The sequence below is a fragment of the Anguilla rostrata genome, chromosome 7 (assembly GCF_018555375.3).
Source record: "Anguilla rostrata isolate EN2019 chromosome 7, ASM1855537v3, whole genome shotgun sequence".
NCBI lineage: Eukaryota > Metazoa > Chordata > Actinopteri > Anguilliformes > Anguillidae > Anguilla > Anguilla rostrata.
Window position 1 is genome coordinate 18,776,247 of NC_057939.1, and position 23,534 is coordinate 18,799,780.

General features: G+C 46.1%; 2 protein-coding genes across 6 annotated transcripts in view; one reads left to right on the plus strand and one right to left on the minus strand.

The window, feature by feature from the left end:
- The window catches only part of fbxl13 (F-box and leucine-rich repeat protein 13), a 42,231-nt gene that overhangs the window by 6,062 nt on the left and 12,635 nt on the right, over positions 1-23,534 (minus strand). For all 4 annotated transcript variants that reach the window (XM_064343436.1, XM_064343438.1, XM_064343440.1 and 1 more), the window contains 9 exons: positions 22,249-22,384; positions 10,647-10,699; positions 9,978-10,078; positions 8,369-8,498; positions 5,916-6,014; positions 2,948-3,068; positions 2,039-2,201; positions 1,199-1,318; positions 504-630 (listed from right to left, as the gene is read on the minus strand). In XM_064343436.1, coding sequence (XP_064199506.1) covers positions 504-630; positions 1,199-1,318; positions 2,039-2,201; positions 2,948-3,068; positions 5,916-6,014; positions 8,369-8,498; positions 9,978-10,078; positions 10,647-10,699; positions 22,249-22,384 — 1,050 coding nt within the window. The remainder of the gene's footprint in view (positions 1-503; positions 631-1,198; positions 1,319-2,038; positions 2,202-2,947; positions 3,069-5,915; positions 6,015-8,368; positions 8,499-9,977; positions 10,079-10,646; positions 10,700-22,248; positions 22,385-23,534) is intronic.
- On the plus strand, positions 8,181-21,070 carry lrrc17 (leucine rich repeat containing 17). Of its 2 annotated transcripts, none has more exons than XM_064343457.1 (4): positions 8,181-8,428; positions 12,287-13,118; positions 18,345-18,500; positions 20,389-21,070. In XM_064343457.1, the coding sequence occupies exons 2-4, from the start codon at positions 12,374-12,376 to the stop codon at positions 20,790-20,792; spliced, it is 1,305 nt and encodes a 434-aa protein (XP_064199527.1). In that variant the 5' UTR covers positions 8,181-8,428; positions 12,287-12,373; the 3' UTR covers positions 20,793-21,070. The 2 variants fall into 2 exon arrangements, with proteins under 2 accessions (XP_064199527.1, XP_064199528.1); XM_064343458.1 differs by lacking the exon at positions 8,181-8,428 and adding an exon at positions 9,030-9,187.

Below are 23,534 nucleotides of genomic sequence, written 5' to 3' on the forward strand. Positions count from 1 at the left end.
GCGTGTAGCTCTAAGGTTGTAGCCCCAGTTCCCAGGTGGGGCACTACTGCTGTACCACTGAGCAAAGAACTTTACCTGAGAGCATGATAAACAGAAAAAACAAATATTTGATAGACTGTGCAAAACAATCTGCATTAATGTGTGAAAGATGTATAGTGAAGATAGCAGATTAACATTTCATGTGATTAAGTATTTATTTCATATGCGGCTACATGTTGCTTGTCCTGCATTGTTAACAGTGCACAGGAACTAAGAACGCCTGTGTCACAAAAGGCCACCTTTGCATAGTTACACAATACAGTGACACCGTGCTGAGATCAAGGCCAGGCTCTTGAGCTAATTTTTCGTTAGAGGTGCAGTAACAGGAAACAGATTTTTCCTCTGAGCTGGGCGTCACAGTGAGACGCAGGCGTCGGTTAGCCGACCTCCCGCGCGGGAGGAAGTGATGGTGAGAGAGGGGTCTATCAGTGCTGTTAGAGGGTTATGGGGGGGCGGGGGGTCACCTGGTCCTGTATGCTGGTTCCGGTGAGATCCAGGGAGGTGAGGGAGGAGACGCTCCCCAGCCACTCCATCCCACTGTCTGTCAGCTGGTCACAGTAACACAGGCTCAGGTGGGACAGGCTGGTGCACCTGGAACACACACACACACACACACACATACACCACACACTGATATGACCTCTGTGTGTACTGTATGAACACCATGGCTGTGCCTGTGCACGAATGTGTGTGGTGGGTGCATGAACGTGTTCATATGGGTGGGGTGTGTGTGTGTGTATACATATATGCATGCGTATGTATCAATGTGGGGTGCATGCATGAACATGTGTATGCATGTGGTGTGCGTATGGATGCAACGTGCATGTGTACACATCTGCGTGTGGTGTGTGAGTGTGGATGCATAACTACACGTGTACATATGAGTATGGTGTGTGTATGTGGGTGCACACGTGCATGTGTACACATCTGCGTGTGGTGTGTGAGTGTGGATGCATAACTACACGTGTACATATGAGTATGGTGTGTGTATGTGGGTGCACACGTGCACGTGTACATATCTGAGTATGAGTGCGTGTGTGGGTACACGCATGCATGTGTACACATCTGCGTGTGGTGTGTGCATGTGTGTGGGCGCATACATGCATATGTACACATCAGCGTGTGTGTGTACAGTATGTGTGCGGCGAACAGCCCCCACCTCTGCGCTATCCTCATGAGGGACACGTCAGTGATGCGTGTGCAGTTGCTTAGGTTCAGTTCTTGGATCCGGGGTCCAGAGGGGCCCTCTGCTAAACAGCGCAGCCCCAGGTCAGTCACCCTGAGTCACACACACACACACACACACACACTCATCATAAAGTTCTCCCATTATCTCTGTCCTCCAACCGCAGCCCAGCCCACAGCTGCCTCAGCCAATCAGCAGCCCCTGACTGCTCTCAAATGTACTTTAGACTGTACTTTACTGCATTGAAACAACCCAGAGTCTCAGCAGCTTCCAACTTGAAATCTGTCATTCCAACATGTGCAAACGTCCCATTAAGAAACAGTAATGACTGCTATTTGCTTATAGGTCTTGGAAAACGAAACACAAATGGAAGCAAGCAATAGGCAACCTAGGACAGAATGCAGTATCGCAGTATTTGTGGTGCTTAAGGGGACAGTATCTTTTGGAGACAGCATGCATAATTTCATATGCTTTAAAAACAGTGCAGCTCAAATCATGTCCAGCTGCACAAATACTGCTAAACAAGCTAGCATTGAAGGCAAATCTCAGTTCAGCACCAATTTAAATAACCTTTTCCAAACTGCCGTTTAATGGTCTGGCAGGATCACTCCTGTCTTCAGTTTCGGACATTTTACTGGAAAGTGTGATTTACTCTGATAAACTGATGAGAAAAATTGACATTTTGAATGAAAAATTTTCCAAAATAAAAACTTATTTAAAATTATCCTGCGCTTAGTTGGTGCAAAATGGCTTGTAAAAAATGGCTTGTGGTTTTATCTGTTAGCTTACAGTTGCGCTGCGTAGTTCGGGTACCTGACGCAGTCGGCTATATTCAGTGAAGTCAAGTTCTTCAGGCCCCCGATGGACCTCATGCCGTTGTCGGTCAGCCCCCGACAGGCCGCTGCAGAGATGTGCTTCAGGCCCGGAGAGTTCCTGCAGAAGGCCTTCCAGCTCGCGTCCGTCATGTGACTGTTACCTGCGGAAAGCCGGCATCAGAAATTGTGCATGCCATCGCTTTGAAATGACGCCAACACATTCTTAGAGCCTGAAACTAAATATTAACAAGAGAGATTCTGAAAATAAAGGTGAGCAGGAATAGATCAAGGACATTAATTTGAGAGGAAACATGACTCTGATGTAATTTTAGTTGGAAGCAAGTTCACCGTGTGTTCACCTGTCAATCATTAAAAAAAAATATTTTCTTACACTGTGAACGGACTGCTTGAAGGAACATGTGTTTGGGTTATAAAGGAGGATTTCACTCAGTGGGGTCAATAGCCCAACATCACTAAGCACAGAGCTAGACAAAGCAAACCCAAAAAATACAAAAACAGCAAAATTCCGGTAATCATATTACACACGACTCCCTCTGTTCAGAATGAAATTTCCCCCTTAAACCTCTCGATGGATGCCTGTTCCAGATTATCCTGGTCCAGCTATGATATCACTCTGTCCCGGGACGGTTCTTAGACCCCCACTCCCCCACCCAACGATAGAGGGTCATGATGAATCTGGTGTCAGCCAAGACTCAGCTCAGCCAGAGCGAGAGAGAAAGAGAGAGAGAGAGAGGGAGCTGAGAACCCACTGACTTCACATTTTTTCCCTCACAAACAGACGGTGTCAAGGCCCCCGCTTCAGCCTTGACATCAGACAGACAGAACGCCACACCTCTATTATGGCTACCGTGACAACGCATCCCAACGCAGGCGGGGCGGCTCTGACCTTCGACCCTGATTCTGCTCAGCTTGCACCCCTCGGCGACCGCCTTGAGGACGCCGTCCGTGAGATGGGGCGCGTCCAGGAGGGAGACCGCGTTCAGGGACCTGCACTTGGAGACCATCGCCTGGGAACGGAGACAGAACCATGTGTGATTCATCCTTCCGTGTCGATTTGCGCCGGTGCTTTGCGAGCTGGGAGTGATCTAGCAGAGCTCAGATCTGTGCTGTCCATTTCTTTTCAGTTGAATGGAATATTTTACAACAGCAATTTAACTAAAGAGGGAGCACAGATGACTTTGGCTGATAAGTAAATCCTTCTGGTGTTACCTTTTTCCTTCATAAACACCAGATTGTTCATTGTGAATTAAGGGAAAATGTTAATTTTTTTACAAGCCAGATTCTCTTCATAAAACAAACGTACAATGAACGCGCACTTTTGTTTGTCCTCATGGTGACAGCGCAACCGTGAAATATAATGCCGAACAACTGAAAAGCAAACAGATCTCTCGCTGCTTTAGCCCAATCAATTCTGAGGCTTTGCTGTCTGAGCCAGCCCCTCTCCCACAGCCTCTGGTCCACATGGAGAAAACATGCAGCGTGGAGGTTCAGAACGTACTCTCACCATAACTTAGACATGAAACGGAATACTGCACTATAAATACACATCATACAGTATATGTTTACTAATCAAAAGCAAATGCAAACAGAGCCGTGCGTATGTCAATTCTGCTCTGTTATGGTGTATAAATCCCATGGCAGAACACTGTTTTACCTATTCACCGTATGGTAGGTCTCGCGCACAATGGCTGAGGCCCAGAGCATGTGGGTACACACGCTGCAATACACACTTCCTTTCAACAACATCCGACTTGCAGCGGAATTTTCCAGCCCTGCTAGACATGTCTGAGACGAGGAGCCCTGGCTGCTCCAGCCCCCCAGAGAAAAGGCCGATGTACGCTTAAGCAATTTTACCACCGCAGCTCAGCGGTGCGGATTTCTCCATGAGGTGGGCTCACAAAAGAAAAAAGTGTAAAAAGACTGGAGTTAATCAGGAGTTAATGGAGCAGAAGGACTTTGACTAAGCCCATTCAGTATCACCAGACAGCTGTGACCTGCAGCCTTTTGGTTACGGAATTGGATGCCTGGTCCAAAGTAATGGACAATTATTTTTCTTTTTGTAGAAAATTTAATTCTGTTAGCCTCTTTTGTCTGCGACGATGAGAAGTTTTTTAAAGTATTCTTACATTGTAATTTGCACACTACTCAAATTTAGGTTTAGGCTTGTCATCAAAGCCACAGAGAGTTATCTAGTGTTACTGGCACGTGTCTTCTTTGTTGGTTTTGGGATTTTCTGCAGTTTTTCTGTCCAAATCGGAATTCCCGGTTGGCAACAGTAGTTCAGTCCCTTTTGACGCAACATCTTCCATCAACTGGAGGGGGAACTCACGAGCATGTGTATTGTCCAATACATTAGACGAACCGGCCGCCTTGTTTCCAGGCAACTGTGCTGTCACAGCTACTGCACTGGGAGGACAGAGGCACGTGATCACCAATGGGAGTGGCACCACCTACTGAATCACCATGGGCAACGCTACATCCAATTAAGTGCTACCGCACAACACTCCTCACAATAAGTGGCAATTCTCACATATGTAGTGATGTTACATGCTACTTCCATTAGCATGTCCATTAACTTCCATTCATTTTAAAAATGGCCATGGAAAAACAAAGCGGTGTAGCTCATTGGCTAAAAAAACTACAAAGGAAGCAGGAAATAAATCAAACAAATAATGCAGTGGCTGGTCTGAAATGAGAAATGATATGGCCAATACTGACAATGGCTGGAACCCCATTACCATTACCATATGTGGTACAAGGTGCTGTCTGGACTTGTGTCTGGTGTTCTTGAAATATTGCCGCAATCACTGCACACCTTCCTTCCCACCATTGTTCTAATATTAACTTTGAAAGAGGGCCAGTGATACAGTACAATGCGATGATTGCTATCATGCATAAGGGGCAAGTCTCTGCCAGTGTTACTGAAACAATGCAGTATAGCATCCAGCCTACAGGGCATAAGTGGGACCAGCTTTGGATCCAGAGAAAAAAAGACTTAACATAAAAAACATGTTTTGGCAAAAAAAAAAGCATTATCCAAGAAACATTCCCATGCTATAAATCAAAGGCCCTACTTTCAACAAGGAAATGTCATAATGCAGTCCAGCTTTCGTAATAGAGTGTGCACACAACCCCACATTTCAAAAGCAAAATTCTGTCTTTTTCAGCTTTTCCAATTCCACCTTCAGGGAAGCACAAACGCACCCGAACATTGCACGTGTTTAGTACCTTCATTTCACATGCATTACATGCTACTGTCACTATTAATGTTTGCTAATTGCCCAGCATACTCACGGCTAAGCTTTGAAGGAGCGGTCTTTACAAAATTAAACATATTACCATGGATTTAACTTTGGGGTCTAAAAAGCCTTATAAAATGAACAGTATTAATGGAAATGGCTGAAGAACAAAGAGAATGCTCTGGTGAAGATCCCTGTAGCTCTTGTGGTAGCAGTGTAGCATAATTACTGTAGAACAGGACTTGTATCTCCAAGGCTGCACATTTAATTCAAAGGTGGAGCACTGCCACTGTACCCTTGAGTAAGGTACTTAAACAATAATTAATAATGGAAGATCAGGAGACAAGGCTGTATTGTCTGCTTCTGTTTGGATGTTCCATTGTATTCAAACAGTTAAAGGACACACTTGGGGGTAAATCTCAATCTGCATCTTGGCAACCAATGATGCAATATTAACCGCAACAGAAAGTAAAAAATTACTTGTGAACATTCTGTGTAAATTAAGTCTTTGCATTGGTTCCAGACTGCTTCAGAAAGGGCTTTTGAAAACACACGTTTAAAGTGTGAGGCATATCCCTCGCCTGTGCCCCCCCCCCCACACCTACACACACATACCAGCACACAGCTGTCCGTCAGGGTTGGTATGTCGTTGAATTCCACGCGCTGGAGCAGGCTGCATCCCATGGCAATGAATCTGAACCCTTCCACAGAGATCTGGGGGAGATAAAAAGCCATCAATGTCAGAGCTGGGGATTGTGGGGAATGCCAGAGGCTAAAAAGACTGGTAGTGGGGGTGTTTGGGGGCCCATTCCCATATTAACACAATCACTTTGAAACTCTCTACAGAATGTCTGTCAGAAGCCAGGAGCCATGCTAGCCTGTGACATACTCCGACCGCATGGCTGTAGCTATGTGGGGCTGGGCTCGATTAGTACTCAGAGGGGAGACCTCCATGTAAAACTGGGCTGCTGCTGCAAGCTGTACTGGTGGTGGGACGGTAAAGGGGCCATTTTCCCTCTGGACTGTGCAGTTCTTGAAAGCATGTTCCAGATGAGAATTGAAACCAAGTTCAAGGCAGAATGCGGTTAATGAAGATCCCAAGGCACTTATCAAAAGGGTCGGGGTGTTAGCAGGTCAAATTCCAAAGCTGGCTCTTCCAGTCTTTACAGTTAATTGGCTAACTTGTACCCCCTACTTGTCTTGGCTCGCCAGGGCATCACTAAATGAGAAATTCGTTTCACTGACCTTCAAGGTCACACTAGCACAAATAACTTCTTATAGCTTGTCCGCTGTAGTCTCTGGCATTTAAAATGGTCTCTCTTACATGCTGCTACAATTCCAGGCAATGCTTTTGCTGTGTACACCAGAATTATAAAGACAATATGAGAGTAATAAATAAACAAATTCTCTGAAATCATTGTCATGCCATGCGATTGCAGTCATAATCACAATCATTTATTTAGAAAGATAATGGCACAGTTAGATTGCTCGATTTTCCATCTACCTTTCCCGCGTAAGCCACAGCAGGACATTGCTCACGAAGAGATAAATAACTTCAGCGGCCATGGTAAACAGTGGCACAGCGAAGGGGAGGCAGCGTCTCCTGTGTGTGGGAGCAGAGGAGAGCCGTCGCTCCGAACGCACTAATGGTTAAAGCCGAGCAGCCTCTCGTACCGCGGCCCGTATCAATCACCCACAAGCGTCAACACGCCAGAGAAGCCTTCCATATTAGGCCCAGACTGGACAGTTACGGATGACTCCTGGAATCAGATGCATCAAAATTCAGCAGTGCCGCCAAAGAGTGTTTTAAGTAGGGGCCGGTGGGAGGGAATGTTTGTTCGCAGAGCGATGCGAGCAACACAAAGCGAGGCAACAGAGAAAGGGCCCTGCCCAACGTGCTGTAAGCCATCAACACACGGCTTCACAGGGCTAAAATAATGTTTGTTTTTTTGCTCTCTAAGAGAATTTTACAATAGAAGAACTTCAGTACGTGCGGCTGCGAATAGAAATTTATGGGGGGTGGTGTTCCTGCAGCCTTGGGTTTCTTTTCTTTCACGTTTTATCTTCGTTGAACCTCATGGCCTGCGCAGGTTTCTCTGCTCTTAGTGTTTCCTGTTTTGTATGAAAACACAGGGCACAGAGGGTTTATTTATTATCTGACCTTTTAACCACAAGGAGTGATTCTGAATTCAGAAAGTGAAGTCCAAAGTGAACAGAGCATTGTGAATATATTAAAAAGAACTTTCCTATGCAACAAATAGCAACCAACAAAATGTGGCTCTCAATAAAAAATTGACTAATATAAAAGACACTGTTTGTTTTAAAAACAATGGAACAAATGTATTAATGCACTCTATTTCAGCTCTTGTGTAATTAATGTGAGTTTCTATGCAAGGGCTGTTGGAAGAAAGCCCAGGAAATCTATTAATAAAACAAAAGTGGACATTGTAATTCTTGCCTAGGTAACTAGACTTCCCCATCAATTATGATGATGAATCTGATAATTATGGTTTGCCCTCTCTCACACTGCAAAGACATGTTTTTATTTCAATAATATAATGCACTCACTTTGTATAATCCTTTTTCTCGGCTTTCAGTAATTAATTAAAAATGAACATCAAAACCTTTCCAAACTGTAGTGTTCAGATGATAAAGACAGAGTATATTTTTAGCTGCCCAAATCTACAGAAAAATGTATGCTATGCATAATGGCATTGCACAAAAATAATATGATTAAAAACCCTTTTAAAATGCAAGTGAGAGGTTTTTGAAGTAGTGCTTTTGGAAACACTGTTTCCGGGCATATCTGTGTTTGTGAAGCAGCTTCTTCTCTTCCCCCGCAGGCTGAAATGACACAAGGACAAGCTACTAGTGTCCTGGAGGCGGTCCAGAGCCCCAGCGCTCGCAAACACTGGCTTCCCTGCTGGCGGAGCGCTTGTAACTTAAAACCTCCCGCAGCCTCTCGGCTCCACACAAGCCCTCCGCTGCCCGAGCAGACAGGCAGTCCTCCAGGGTCCAGCTCCGCGCCCGCGACCGGACCGAGCCAGCCAGCCAGACGCAGGACTGACCTGAGTGCAGCCCGAGAGGTCCAAGTAGATGATCCTGTGACAGCCCTTCCCTGTGGCCAGGTACTGTAAGCCTTTGTCCGTGAAGCTCCTGCAGTACGCCAGGCTCAGATACTGGAGATTGAGGCAGCACCTTTCCACACAGAGAAGACGGCACATGTTAGGAGAACAATGCGCCGCAAGAGGGATCACGTTCCTGATAGCGCGGCTTTCGGGGGGGGGGACCCAAAAAGAGTTTGTTTTCTAATGCCCGTTTTGTGTTTCACAGTGTGTTTAATGAGTCTGTTGGGCAATTTTCTTGTCATTTTAAATTTGCTTTGTAATCAGTAATCAGTTTGTGCACTTCAGGTGCAAATGCTTTGGGAAGCGTCCAAGACTATAAACATAGTCTTTTTCAAGTTCTCACTCGTGTTAATAGATCTGTTTCATCTAACAATGCTGCAGGACAGGGTGAAATGTTGAGGGGCTTCAGCTTTAAGTGGAAATTAACAGAGAACACAGGCTAGCCCTAAACAGAGCAAGAAGCATTTAAAGATTAGATGCACAGCAAGTCAGAATTTCCAGTTGCTGTCCTGGGGGTGCAGGGGGGGGGGGATTTCTTTGCAAGGCTTAAGAAGAGGCTCCTTTTACAATGCTGCAGTGTATTGACTTATGCTTTTAAGGAATGACATAAGGAAAAGGACTGAAAAAATATCATTTATCTATTCTGCCACGTCTAAGCTATTTTTGAATGACTTTTTTGGAATAACGCCAAAGGGGAAATTAGGCATGGGGGATTTTGATAAATGGACACGGTTCCGTTTTGTGATTTTCTTCCTTTCGGTAAGGAAAGCTCAAGTGGTTCTAATTATGTGTAGAAGGCTGTGTAAGCTCTTTCTGAGAACTCTGCTGATGACCGCTATGGTATCTAGTGTGCTTTTCCAGACGTGCTGTCTGCTTTGAAGGCAATGCAAATTTTGTGGAAAATCTTCACTCTTCAACTGTCAATGCAGGGAATTTGGGTGCCAACCAAGGACTCTACAGTTACTGTGAAAAATGAATATTTTTTCCATTTCCATTTGTAATTTTGCATTACTCAATCCTTGAAAAGCTCCAGCATCGACTATGTCACAAGAATTGTGCTCATATTCTGACCGGTAATGAAAGTCCTGCTATGCCTCCTGTTCGTTGATGTTCTATATTGCTGTAGCTGCAAAATTACGTGAACAAAGCAGCTGTGAAGTTATGCCGAAAGTTTGCTTTGTCTAAGGAAATGAGTGCCCATTCATTCACCAGTTTTAACTCAGCATGTTTTTAGCATTCGATAACTGCATCAATGCAGTCAGGGGATCACTGAAGGCTTTTTGCATGAGGCAGCCCAGTGGCTCTGCTCCAAAAGAGCATGTCTGCTTGAGAACTCTCCAAAAATGAAAACATTATGCAATGTATTTTAGTTGAAGATCAAAACCAGTGGACTGGAGACTATGACACGGTGAAATACGCTCGCAGAAAGGGATCGTTTGAAGAATAACAGACAATAAAACGCATATAAGAATGTGGTAAAAGCATGATTCACATAATTTTTTCAAACTCGGAAAATGCTTGCAGGGAGCAGCATGTTCTATTGAGTTACCTGGAGAGTGCTCTGAAAGAGCTGTTTGTAACAGCAGTGTAAGACAAATTCAGGTAAAGAAGAGCTGGGCAGCCTTCTAGAACAATCTTCAGGGTTTCATCCTGTTAAAAAGGAGAACATGTACTGTTAATTAACAGACAATTGGTCAATGTGGTCATCTTATGGAAATTTTAAAGCACTGTTATATACATAGCTAAGGACTATAGTATAAGGATAAAATTAATAAAAGAATTAAAAATACAAGAGTAACAAAAGTAAGAAGTGCGGTGGGAAAATGAATGGGGGGGGAGGGGCTGAAAGAGGCGTGCTCATGGTTCAGAGCGTGAGGCTCTCGGATGTACAGCCGTATTACACCAGGGAGAGCCAGAGCTGTGCTGGAGATCCAGCGTCGTTACATAACAGATACTCCCTGCTGCGCGGGCCACTCGGTCCGCAGGCCCGCCCCAAAAACAGTGCAGGGACCTGCCTCCCCTCCGGGGATCAGCGCCGGGGCACCGCCGCCATGTGCGGCCCATCTGGGGGCCTGTTTACACGGGCGCGCGGCGCGCCTCCCGACGCTAGCGCCTTCCGGAAAAGCGGGGTGGCCGCGGCACCGCGCGGGCCGGGTTTCGCCGAAGCGCAGCCCCTGCGAACGAGAGCAGTCCTGCCTCCTCCGGCACTTTTACTCACGTTTACGCCGGCGCACTCGGACACATTGAGCTCCCGTAGGTTCCTGCAGTCACCTAGGAGACACCAGAGACAGGACAGTAACGCTAAATGCGGTAGCGCGCTAAATGGTCCGGGCCCTACTGGGCTGGCAGGCTCAGCTTGGCAGGACAAAGAGGCCGGCGCAGCCCAGTCTATAAACACAATATTAAGCCCTTTTTATGTACTCCTGTGATGGGATAATTCCACTCCTGGAGGCGCCGCTGGGCCCGGGTCCTGGTACAGTTGGCTGGGGAGAGCGAGGGCTGGGAGACGGACAAGAACAGCGGCTCAGCCTCCCACTCCTGTCAAAGCCCCTCCTTCCGGAGGCTTTGCAGATTCGTGCACACTTGGCTGCTGGTGATGACATCACGCTGGGTCAACAGAACAAAGCCTGACAAATTGAGAGCGAGTCGTGGCATCGTACCATGGAAATGTGGCGACATTTTTCTCCTCTGTCGCTGAGCTACAAAAAGCCACATTCTTTATCAGCTATTTCTGGAAACTGGGAAGAAGATTAGAATATGCCGGTACTGTACGCGTATAAGTGAGATGAATCTGTGTTTAAGAAGTAGCTAAACCTACTAAATCCCTCTTATTCATAGAAGAACCACATTTATTTTGTCTTTGAATGGAGTCCTGTCATAACCAAAAGACTGTCCAAAGACTTTCAGGATTTTCCTTTGTTTCAGCCCACTTTTCACTCCCGTTTGGAATGCCAAATTAGTGCTATAGGGCTTCCAGGGGGGATGGGGAATGCCCCCTGCCAGTGCGGAATGGCCACACACCACTACCTGTGTCCTCAAAAACCTGTGTAGCCTGCCAATGTTATCAGTCAGCTGACCTGTCACAGCTACTGAAAGGACTGATTGCAGGTAGACTGTGGGTGGATGCTTGACAAAGGGACATGCTATTGAGCGTTGTGGAGAGTGGCTGACAAGGGGATGCTATTGAGTGAAGTTGTGAGTGACACAATGGGTGATTATGCACTGGCCCCATGGGACTCAGGAACACAGGTAGCACTGACATACCTCAGATCCAGGATGTATGATGCATTACTGAAGGCCAAGTGCCTCAGGTACGGCAGGTACAACACTTAGGATCACCAGAAATACACAATATTTAAAAGGTGTGCCGAAAATTTCCACCAGGAGTTAAACTTCAAATGAGCAAGCAGAAGTGAAAACATGCTCCAGGTGTCATTTCTTTAGTGAACCCCGTGGTATGGACCAACAGTAACTGTCTCATACAACATCACTAATTGGCAATTATGTAAAGCCAGGTCTGTGCTTTAAGGACATTTTTCACAGAAACAGACGGATGTACACATATAAACATAAACCCCCTCCTGGTTTGAAGGATATTAGTGAGTTTAAAGAAAATACTCATAAATCTGTGCCTTGTAAATGAAATTTCCTGCCACTCAGACAAAAACCAAAAAGACCTAAAAATGGACTTAATTGCAAAGAGGGAACACATAAACATCAAACAGACTCGGGAAACACCAGGAACTGAGCGTAATTAAGGCTTTGCTCTGCGGTGCCCGTTTTATTGCTGGGGCCTGGGGTGTCTCAGTCTGTGCATTTAGTGTGCAACCCCCCCTCCCCCCCCTCCTCTCTCCTCAGGGACTGCAGCTGTAACCAACCAGCCGAGGCTCGTCTTTCAGAGAAACCGCCACAGCCGCTAGAGCAGCCGTCCAGCCGACAACGGGCATGCGGGTGATCGCCCTGCTGGTCCTCCTGGCCCTCGGGTCGGCCGAGGTCAGGAAGGCCAGGCCCGGAGGCAGGCGGGGCGGGGGGAGGAGCGGCAGGCGGGAGGGCACCGTCAAGCGCTTCGCCGGCGAGTGCAAGGAGTACACCGAGGCGGGGGACAAGTACCTGGACTGCCAGGACAGGCACCTGTCCGCCGTGGTCATGGGCTGGCCGGAGGACACGGTGCACCTGCTGCTGGCCCGAAACAAGATCCAGGTGCTGCGGGACGACACCTTCTCCCAGTTCAGGAACCTAAAGAGCCTGGACCTGCAGCAGAACCAGATCAACATGATCGAGGAGGGCGCCTTCGCCGGCCTCGACCAGCTGACCACCCTGCTCCTGCAGCACAACCGCCTGCAGGTGCTGACCGAGGATGTGCTTATCCCGCTGCCCCGCCTCAAGCACCTGCGCGTCTACGACAACCCCTGGAGCTGCCGCTGTCACCTGGACAGCCTGGTGCGCCACCTGCAGGTGCCCAGCCACCGCAACCTGGGCAACTACGCCAAGTGCGCCGAGCCCGCCAACCTCAGGGGCCAGAAGCTGAAGCGGGTGAAGGTGGAGCTGCTCTGCCCCGAGCTGGAGAAGAACAACCTGAAGCCCGAGGAGATCCCGCATAAGCCCATCATGGGCGACAAACACGTGGACGCCACCACCAGCTGCCGCACCTACATGTTCCCCAAGCCCCTCCTGGACTGCAGGAACCAAGGTAGGCACCAGTGCACATCACCTGGATGAGGCGCACGCTGATACTGGTGGCTGATACTGTGCGTTCTCTGTGTTAACAGGAGTTCGTTCTTTGTGATGACGAGTTTGTGTTCTTGGTGAACGGGAGTGTGTTCTCTGTGTTAACAGGAGTGCGTTCTCTGTGATAACGGGTTTGTGTTCTTGGTGAACGGGAGTGCGTTCTCTGTGTTAAGAGGAGTGTGTTCTCTGTGTTAACAGGAGTGCGTTCTCTGTGATGATGAGTTTGTGTTCTTGGTGAACAGGAGTGCGTTCTCTGTGATGATGGGTTTGTGTTCTTGGTGAACAGGAGTGCGTTCTCTGTGATGACGGGTTTGTGTTCTTGGATCAATGGGAGTGTGTTCTCTGTGATAACGGGTTTGTGATCTTGGTGAACAGGAGTGCGTTCTCTGTGATGATGAGTTTGTGTTCTTGGTGAACAGGAGTGCGTTCTCTGTGATGATGAGTTTGTGTTCTTGGTGAACAGGAGTGCGTTCTCTGTGATGATGAGTTTGTGTTCTTGGTGAACGGGAGTGCGTTCTCTGTGATAACGGGTTTGTGTTCTTGGTGAACGGGAGTCCGTTCTCTGTGGTAATGGATTTGTGATCGTGGTGAACAGGAGTGCGTTCTCTCTGCTGTGATCATGGGAACAGAGCGCTGTAGACCACCCATCTCACCACACCATGTCATAGAGCACAAGACCCGAGCCCTGGACCCAGCTGCACCCCCTGTCTTAGGCCTCTGCTATATTTAGCTAAACCTAACACAAAAACATGAGCCAGCTACTTAAAAGCTAAAAATTATAAGCTCCATAGTGAACCCTAGCACAGAGTGCAGAGTACTCCCCAGGGGGGAATGGGGGACAAAACACAGGATGCTTTGCAGACATATAACAAGCTTCATTTTCTCAGCATACATTTTGATAAATGGCAAAACAAATAACAGGGCACAGTAGATGGTTTCAACATGGACCCAGATTCAACTCAGTATCAACAGAGAAGAGTAGTCGGTTTCACAGATGAACCAGATTCAACTCAATCAGGGAAGAGGAATGAGCAACCTTGAGCGACAGTAAGAAGACAGATTTGATTATAAATTAAATAATTCAATAATGTTGAACGTAATACTGGTTTTATCATTGGAACTTTAAATTTGAAAATTTCAGACCCTTGCAAAAGTCCTTATTGTTCACTTACAGGTCCAACAGAAAACGAATCAACTCTGAGTTGCTTCTAATCCAATTGGCGAACTTCATCTGACACCACAGAGGAAAAGCAATTCCAAGCAATTGAAAGAGTCATGCGTTTTTTGCTTCGCTGTATCTGGACTTCTTCGATAGCTAGCTCTGCAGCTGCACCCAACCCCTCCCCACACAGAAAACAGCACCACACCCAGAAAAGTCCCAAACACACTTTAGAATAACAAATACAGGTGTGCGCAAATTTGGCGAAAGTGCGTATAGAAAGCAATTGCCTTGTTAAAATAACTAGCATGGTTATTTTAGAATATTTTCAAGGTAAAAAATCCTGCATAGTATGCCTTTCAGTGTCTTCCCAACTTGTGAACAGCTGTGTGATAAGAAGCGGAGGAGAAGAGAACATGCTTGTCTGTGTACTCCCGATTCGTAGTAGCAATGAGCTGAATGATACTGCCTGACTCGGCATTCCAAATTTGCGAAAAAGTAAAAAAAAAAAAAAAAAAGCATTTAAAAAAAGAAACAAATATGTATTTATATAACCTCACATACACCTATGTTGCTGAAATCAAACACTCCTGCATGTGCAAGTGCACATGTTAGCAATTAGCCTGGAAGCTGCCAGCACACATTAATTTTTTGGAAAAGCGTTCTTTTGGCAGATGTTTCCTATTTCTCTCTGTCTATAAAAGATCATAGTAACATAGGACTTTATGCTCTTCAAAGAGGCTGATAAGAAAGATTGTGTTAAAATGCAACTTAACACACTCTTAATAGAATAATTTCACCAGTTGCAGAATGGTGATTTAAAAGTGCTGAATCAGCAAGCACAACTGACAGTTAAATAAGACATTCACAGCTGTGAGATATGTAAGGTCAGATAAAAAATGAACAAGAGAGCAAGGACGGGGCAAAGAGTAACATTTCATAGCGCCTCTCTCCCAAAAATAACAGCTGCATCTTCCCCTGGGACCTACATAAGCGGCGTACTAAAAATGACATCAAGGCACTGTAATTCATTTAAAGTTCTACTTCGCCATGTCGACTCCATTGGCTGGATCTCTTGAGAAGGGCCAGAAAAAAATAGACCTGTATAGATGTAATAGTTGTTTTTTTTTTTTGTTTTTTTTAACAGTTTGGACACTCTTTTTTTAAATACATCTTTCAAAGACCATGAATGGTTGGTCTTCTTCTTCAAAGAGTGACTGAACAGGAGTAAGACTGAACTAGATGTCTCTAATGGAATACAAATGACCCATAAGGCAGCTGTGGGGTATGCAGTAGACAGAAGACCCTGTGTGGTGTGCTAAGGGGAGCCATCCTTCACAGTGCGCTGTTTGTGCCGCAGTGTATGAGGGACACTGCGTTTCCGATGTGGATTCCTTCCCGTCTCCCTGGCAAAGCGCTTAAGGACAGCTTCTACATCATGGCGATCTGAGGCCGAGGCTCCGTTCCACCGCGCCGCAGCTGTCATATCGCGTACCGCGCTCTCTGTGGTACCAGAGCGCCGTTTCAACTCATTCGCCATCTGCCGCAGGGCTTCTGCCTTTTCTCTATGGACTTCAGTAAATATTTCCTGTGTGGGTGCTTTGACCTTACTGTCCCTCCCATTAGGAGGCATGCTATTATTTGCTTTATCTGGACAGGGCTCATTCTGCTCTACAGAAATTCCATTCAAATGTATGCAGTATGGGTTAGCATAAAAGGCCTTATAATATGTATAATGCTCTGCAGAACACTGTAGAGTCATACCTTAACAGTTCCCCGATGCTCTGTTACAGAATACTGCAGTGTCCTATAAAATGGGCAGTCCATTGGTGCAATGATGTCTGCTGCTTTTTTCCCTTTTCTTGAAATTCAGAATGCCCAGTCATATTTCCTAACCTGTCCATTTACTAGTGAGAGTCTCTGATCCCCTAGTGGTCGGTTTTCCAGCACCAACTTATACATGCAACTGAACATGAAATATAAAATGTTTCAGTCTATACCCAGAAAATGAACTGGACTATGCTGTTTTCCTATTAAAACATGCAGTCCTTGTAAGAAACGATTTAAGAGTCATGCAAAAACTGCTGGTGTAAGCCAGAATCTGTCTGCCCCTAACCCCAGCCTCTTCCTCTGCTGCCCTGTCATTTCTGTGGGAGTTTCTGAAGTTTGGCCTGGTTACTGTTAGCAGATAAGCAGCAACAGCACAGCAAAAATTCTAGAAGAGTTAAAAGCGGAAGAGAGACAGAGAAAGAAAGAGGGGGGGGAAAGAGATAGAGGAAAGTGGTGGAGAGAGAGAAAGAGAGCAGCATGGAGTCTCACTATACTTCCAGCCATATCAGACATATCCATCTCATATTCTGATTTACAACCATCTGGAGTTCCAATGAGAGCCACCAAATTATAGCCTGCAGCGCACTGAAATGGTTGCAAAGATCATTGATGTCCCTTTTTATTCAAAACTAAATGAAAGGCTCTTGTCTAAAAAATACACAGCCAGCACGCTGTAATTATACAATTATACAGTATAATTGGGTGTGGTAATTATCTGCAACAGTGTCAGTGTGCATCACATACGTACAGTATGCAGCAGAGAAGTTTCAATACGGCAATTCTCTATGCACAGCAGTGTGCACACTACATGCATTCCATGCACATGAGTCGACTGCATGACTGCTGCAGCTCAGATCAGTTTGCCAGAGTTGGAAAACTAGAGATGTATCTGCAAAGCCAGGGTTGGATAAGTAAAGACAAAGATCAGGACAATATTCCTGTCCGTAACAGAGAAAAAGGATTCTCTATAGAGTGGCAGAATAGGCATTTTCCATTTTCTTATGAAAATCTTTGCACAATGCTCCACACCACAGCCTATAACATGATTAAGCTTCTTCATTTAATAAAATGCATTTTGTAGTCACATTTTTGCATCCTACAACACATACCTCACAGACTACTACAACACCACTACTAACAACGTGGTTGAGTCCCAGACATGCACTTCCTCAATGCAAATTTGACCAGGAGGATCACTGTAAAACTGTTGGACGTCGCTCAGGCGGGAGACCCTAATGGAAACCACAGATGTCGCATGAAGGAAGGGATGGAGAATGTAGGAGTTCTCTGTGGGAGTCTGCAGTTCAAAGCTGCCTGACCCAAAAAACTCCTACACACACACACTGCAGCTGTGGAGTGATTGCAATTCCTTTCACTGCTGAAGGATTTAAAGGCACTTGTCTGCAACTACTGTAGTCACAAAGACTAACACTGCAGATACTCTCCTTCTGCCTTTATCTGTGCAGTTAAGAGAAATACCAGGATGCAAGACAGATTAGCTGCAAAGATTCATGAATGTAATATTAATGATGACCTTGCAAGACCACTGTATCTACTATAAAACATAATTTTTTTCTGTTACTGTTGATACTAATAATTCTTGAAATGGTCTTCTCAAGACTAATTCCACAATTAGGATGACCATCCACAAATTTAGACAAGCCTAAATTTAACTGATAGCCTTAAATATTTGATATGCCAAATAAATAAAGTAACAAAAATGGGTCAGATTGTGATGGATTACCCGTTAAATTTAGTTTAATCAATACATGTATCTCTCATTTCAAGTAAGTACATGTTTTGAGTCTTCATGTTTCCTGTGTAGCTAGAAGGTTCTTTTCGTACATTTCAAGACCACCTGGATGGGGTTAACTGTGCAATAAACAGTATTGCTATCACAGATGTTTCTCTGTGGGAAAACCTACTGGAAATACTTACAAAACTCTTTCGGCATATGATTCCTTTCACACACGTTCCAGACGCATGGGAAATCATCTATCGTGCCACACTCGACTGGGGCACAGTAGCAGACACAGCCATTAAAATGCCCTCCCTCAGGTGCCAACTGAACAGAGAATGTCAGGTGAACCTTAACGAACCCGCGCCCCCGCTCTTCTGAATGCCCAACATGCTACTGGATACATGCGTTGGCGATAGCCACTTATCTTCCTCCCCTCCCCCACATTTCTTTCTTTCCAGATCTGAAGAATGTTCCAGCTGACCTCCCCTCTGACATAGTCAAGATGGACCTCTCCAAAAACAGCATCAGACAGCTCAAAGCCAAAGAGTTTGTGGCTGCCAAGGACCTGAAATTACTGAACCTCAGCAGCAATAACCTTGACCGTATTGATACAGGTGGGCCAACGTCATTTCTAATTACTCCCTCATCAACCGGTAAAAATGGAAACCTAACAAACTACGCCAGAAATGTATTTTCTTTGCTATTTAAAGGGGCTAGGAGACCCATGTCATGGCATTGTGAACATGCAAAGAGAAATCTGCACACTGATACTCAAAGATTTGTTACTTGGGGAAAGGTCAGGACAACAAGCCAAACATGGCATCTGCCAAATAGCTGTAAATGTTTGAATCAATGGATACTATTACAACATCAGCCACCAGGAAAACTACAATTACTACTGCTACTGATTTGACAAATACAACCACCAGCATGGCTCAGACGAAAATAGCTCCAGATACAGTATGAATGGCCCTTCACATTCTATGCATTCAATGACAAGTGGTGATCTTCACCCCCAACCCATTAATCAGATCTCTCAGTGGACGATACATCTTCTCAGTAGTTTGTGAAAAGGGGCGATTAGCCATTCTCTCTTGAAAACAGAAACCGACAGACTCTGGGAGAAATGACACAGATACGCATATGCTAAGCACTAAAAATACTTTGATTTACAGTGACACTAGGAAACAGCTCCATTGCTCTTTTAAGTGAGGTTTAGTCAAATTGCCAGAAATCTTTCCCTAATATGGAATGAGTTTAACACCCGAATCATTAATTACAGATGAACATGTGCAAAGCAATGACTACTGTGTATTACAATATTAAATCCAGCAAATACAAAAAGCTGCATTGCAATTTACAATTTAATGCTAGCCAAATAATTCAAGACCAACCACTGTACGTACAGTAGTTACTTTAAATAAGTCGGTATAGTAAACTAGAGATGAAACCGTAACAGTGACTGATATCTATTATGCTATCATAAAGTAAATAGAGGAAGTCTGCCAAAACACACACACACACACACACACACACACACACGCACACACAATCTTCATAATTGTGGAATACAGAAATTGCATACTTACATACATACACGCGCACTCACATGTGGACACACACACACACACACACACACTCACAAAAACACACACACACAAAATCTTTGTAATTGTAAAACTGAGAAATCACACACACTCACACACACATACACACACACAGGATCTTCATAATAGGGGGATACAGAAAAGATGACTGTCTGAAACTGCAAACGGGACGATTTGTGGTCTCGCTGTCCCCGCCCTGAACAGACAGACTGTAAGAGTGGTGATTCTCAGGCAGATGCACACTCAGCCCTGTGTGATTAGAGGGGGCAGTCCTCCCATAAGACTGGGAGTAATTACTTTCCTGCCTCTCTTCTCAGAGATCAAAGCCTGACTTAATGGACACCATGTAGCAGACGCTGCTGTAATTAAACCATGCCAACAAGGGACAGGCAATAACTATGCCTCTAGAGTCTAGACCCAATGCACACATTCATTTCCTGGTTCCAATTTGAAATTCAGAAACATAATGGACACAAGGGACCGAAGCAGTGAGCCATCACACATGTTTTAAAGGGAGAAAACGGAAGAGGGAAAAAGAAACCTCTAAGGGAGAGTGAGGTAATCACAGTGATGGCAATAAGACACAGACACTGGTTTGACAGAGCTGCAGCAAGACTAACGATCTCAGCAACACAAAACACAAATACAGACTGTATACAGACACACACACACACACACACACACAGATGCAACACCAGCTGTTAAAAGGTGGAGCTGAAGAGGTTAATGTACCAGTGCTCCCCAGCTGTACCAAATACATTACGCCGACTGCTACTTTGACAGTGGAGTGTTTATTCATTTAGCCATGGAATGCCAGAGACAGCACACCTGACTTATTGTCTAATCTCCCCCCCCCCCCCCCCGGGCCCCGCCCCCCCTCTTCTCCCGCCGATAGCCGCGTTCTCTGGCCTCCTGTACCTTAGAGAGCTGGACCTCTCCAACAACAGCCTGCGCTTCTTCCAGTACGGGGTCCTGGAGGACCTGTACTTCATCAGGAAGCTGATGCTGGGAGACAACCCCTGGATATGTGACTACAACATCCACTACCTGATCTACTGGCTGAAGCACCACACCAACGTGGAGTACTCGGGCCTGGTGTGCAGCTCCCCGCCCGAGTACAGCGGCTGGCCGGTGGAGAACTACGTCAAGACCTACAACGCCGAGTGTCCCAAAGACATACTGCTGGGACTGACGGACACGGCCCAGGAGCTCACCGCCGAAACCGAGGAGGAGGAGATAGAGAACCTCCCCCGACCTCTAACCACCCGTAAGAAATTCGAAATCATAAGGTTGAGTTAAAAAGAGACAAACTGGCCATTCCCCCCCCCCCCCCCCCCCCCCCCCCACTGTAAGAACTGCATTTTTTTTTGTAGGACAGTCTAATTTAGTCTGTATCAGATCGAAGCTCATTCTTCTGTTCTAAGTCATCACTTACAGAGAACGATTGCTGTTTTCTTTTTAGTTTGTTTTTTAAATGGTAATATTTCATACTGAGACTAATTTGTATAAAAGTGATGACCTTTTTTTACTTCGGGTTTTTCTTCCTGTCAACAAAATAAACCTGGCTGTTTTCTGAAGCCCTCTGGTATTAACAGGCAGACGGTTGCAAAAGCGAAAAAGCATTCGGCACAATTCAAACAACAACCACTTCATGTGTGACTGTCACGGCTGAATTTTCAAACAAGAAAACAAAGGTGTGAAATTCCTCTCGTAAAACCCAACACACGCGTTCTAAATTACAGGCCCCCGGAGAGATTAAAGACAACGCTGCGTAAACTACCACATTTGGACTCAATTATCCAGATCTCTGTGACCGTTGAGAAGTTAGTGGCTATTGGGACGCTTCATGCCCAGCGTGGCACAGGAGGCGAGAGAGCATTAGCTTCACTGAATGCTAAATGGTAAACGGACTACATTTATATAGCGCTTTTATCCAAAGTACTTTACAACTGATGCCTCTCATTCACCAGAGCAGTTAGGGGTTAGGTGCCTTGCTCAGGGACACTTCGACATGCCCAGGGCAGGGATGGAACCGACTGCCAAAACAACCGCTCTTACCTCCTGAGCTATGTCGCCCCTATGCTGGGCCTAGCCGTCCCAGGAACAGCGGGGAGAGACGGGGCCTGGGGCTGGAGCTGCACCGGCCTCATCTCTCTGAGTGGAAGCAGATGCGTCTGGGCCCTGCAGTGATTCGCAGTGATTCATAACCCCAGCCCTCAGCCCTCTGCACATGTGCTGCTGGCGTTCCGGCGACGCACGTGTGAGACGGCGCTGGGGAGCGGTGAGGAAGCGGCGCCGCGAGGAGGACGAGGTGCACGTGCGGCGGGGGAAGCTTCAGCGCGTGCCCGTCTCAGTAATTACATTACAGCCATTTAGCCTCATCTTATCCAGAGCGACCTACACAACTTTTACATAGCATTTACACTGCATCCATTCATACAGCTGGATATACACTGAAGCGATGCAGGTTAAGTACCTCGCTCAAGAGTACAACGGCAGTGTCCCACCCGGGAATCGAACCTGTGACCCTTAGGTTACAAGACTAGTTCCTTACCCATTATACTACACTGTTCCCAGCAATGATTTAAGTCACCTGTTTAGCTTTTAGAGAAAAGTACAGCTGATTGTACATCCTGCGGGAGCCAGCCTGTGAAGCGGCAGAGCTAGCGCTTAGCGGGGTTCTGGGGAGCGGCAGGCTCCCCTGTGGCCGTGCCGTGCTTCGGTCAGCCCGAGGCAGGGTGACGGCGGGACCCACCGACGCACAGGAAGCTGGGCTCCCGCAGGGCGGAGCACCCGCGCATGTTCAGCCGCGTGACGAACGGACGGTACTTCTGCAGGATCCGCACCACGGCCTCGTCCGTGATCCGCCGCCTCTCCGAAGAAAAGTTTATCTGCGGCGGAAAGAAGCGCGCGCTTTTAGTGCTTTTGGCTGCAAGACACGCCAAAACAGCTGGGCCTAGAAACAGACTCCATGTTCGTGGAATCGATAAAACGGTTCTGGCGACGTATCCACTCCCAGAAACGGCAGGAAATTGCTTGCTTTATGTAAAGCATGTTCAGCATACAGTGTGCTCCATAATTTTTCAGACATATTTTTTCTTGACTTGGCTTTGTACTCCACAATTTCAGATTTGATTTGCAATCAAACACTGCACATGTGATTAAAGTGCAGACTCACAGCATTTTAATAAAGGGCAAGTTAATACATTTTAGTTTCACCATGTAGAAATAACAACAGTTACCTACCCCCCCTACCACTTCAGGGCACAATAATGTTTAGGACAAATGGCTTCACAGGTGTTTCTGATTAGTCAGGCGTTGGTTCTTTCGTGCAAGCAAAAGAGAACTTCCAGTATCTAGTCTTGATTCCAGGCTTTTGATCTCTTTTGGAGTCTGTTCTTCCAGCATAAGGAAGTCAAGGAAGATGAGAAATTAACAGTCAGTTTATGACTGTTTATGAGGATTTCTCACCATACTAAAGAAACACCCGTCTGACAGATCAGAAACACTCTTCATGGATGTGTCAGTCACTACCGTCTGCAGAAGACTTCACAAACAGTCCTACAGAGGCTACAGTGCAAGATGCAAACCACTGGTTAGCTGCAAAAACAGGATGGCCTGGTTACACTAAAAGAGCCTGCAGAGTTCTGGAAAAAGGTCTTGTGGACAGATGAGACCAAGACTGACTGGCATCAGAATGATGGCAAGAGCAAAGTGTGGAGGTTGAAAGGAACTGCCCGAAATCCAAAGCACCCCCCCTCATATGAGAAACATGGCAGTGGGGGCTGTTATGGTTTGGGCATGTATGGTTGCCACGGGTACTGGCTCATTTGTCTTCGTTGATGGTGTAACTGCTAAATGGTAAATGGACTGCATTTATATAGCGCTTTTATCCAAAGCGCTTTACAATTGATGCCTCTCATTCGCCAGAGCAGTTAGGGATTAGGTGTCTTGCCCAAGGACACTTCGACACGCCCAGGGCGGGGTTTGAACCGGCAACCCTCCGACTGCCAGACAATCGGTCTTACTTCCTGAGCTATG

Bases quoted from the DNA above. Each gene is read 5' to 3' on its own strand.
- lrrc17 (XM_064343457.1), top strand. From the start codon at position 12,374: ATGCGGGTGATCGCCCTGCTGGTCCTCCTGGCCCTCGGGTCGGCCGAG. The intron at 13,119-18,344 runs GTAGGCACCAGT...CTTTCTTTCCAG, and splicing joins CCTGGACTGCAGGAACCAAG to ATCTGAAGAATGTTCCAGCT. The intron at 18,501-20,388 runs GTGGGCCAACGT...TCCCGCCGATAG, and splicing joins CCTTGACCGTATTGATACAG to CCGCGTTCTCTGGCCTCCTG.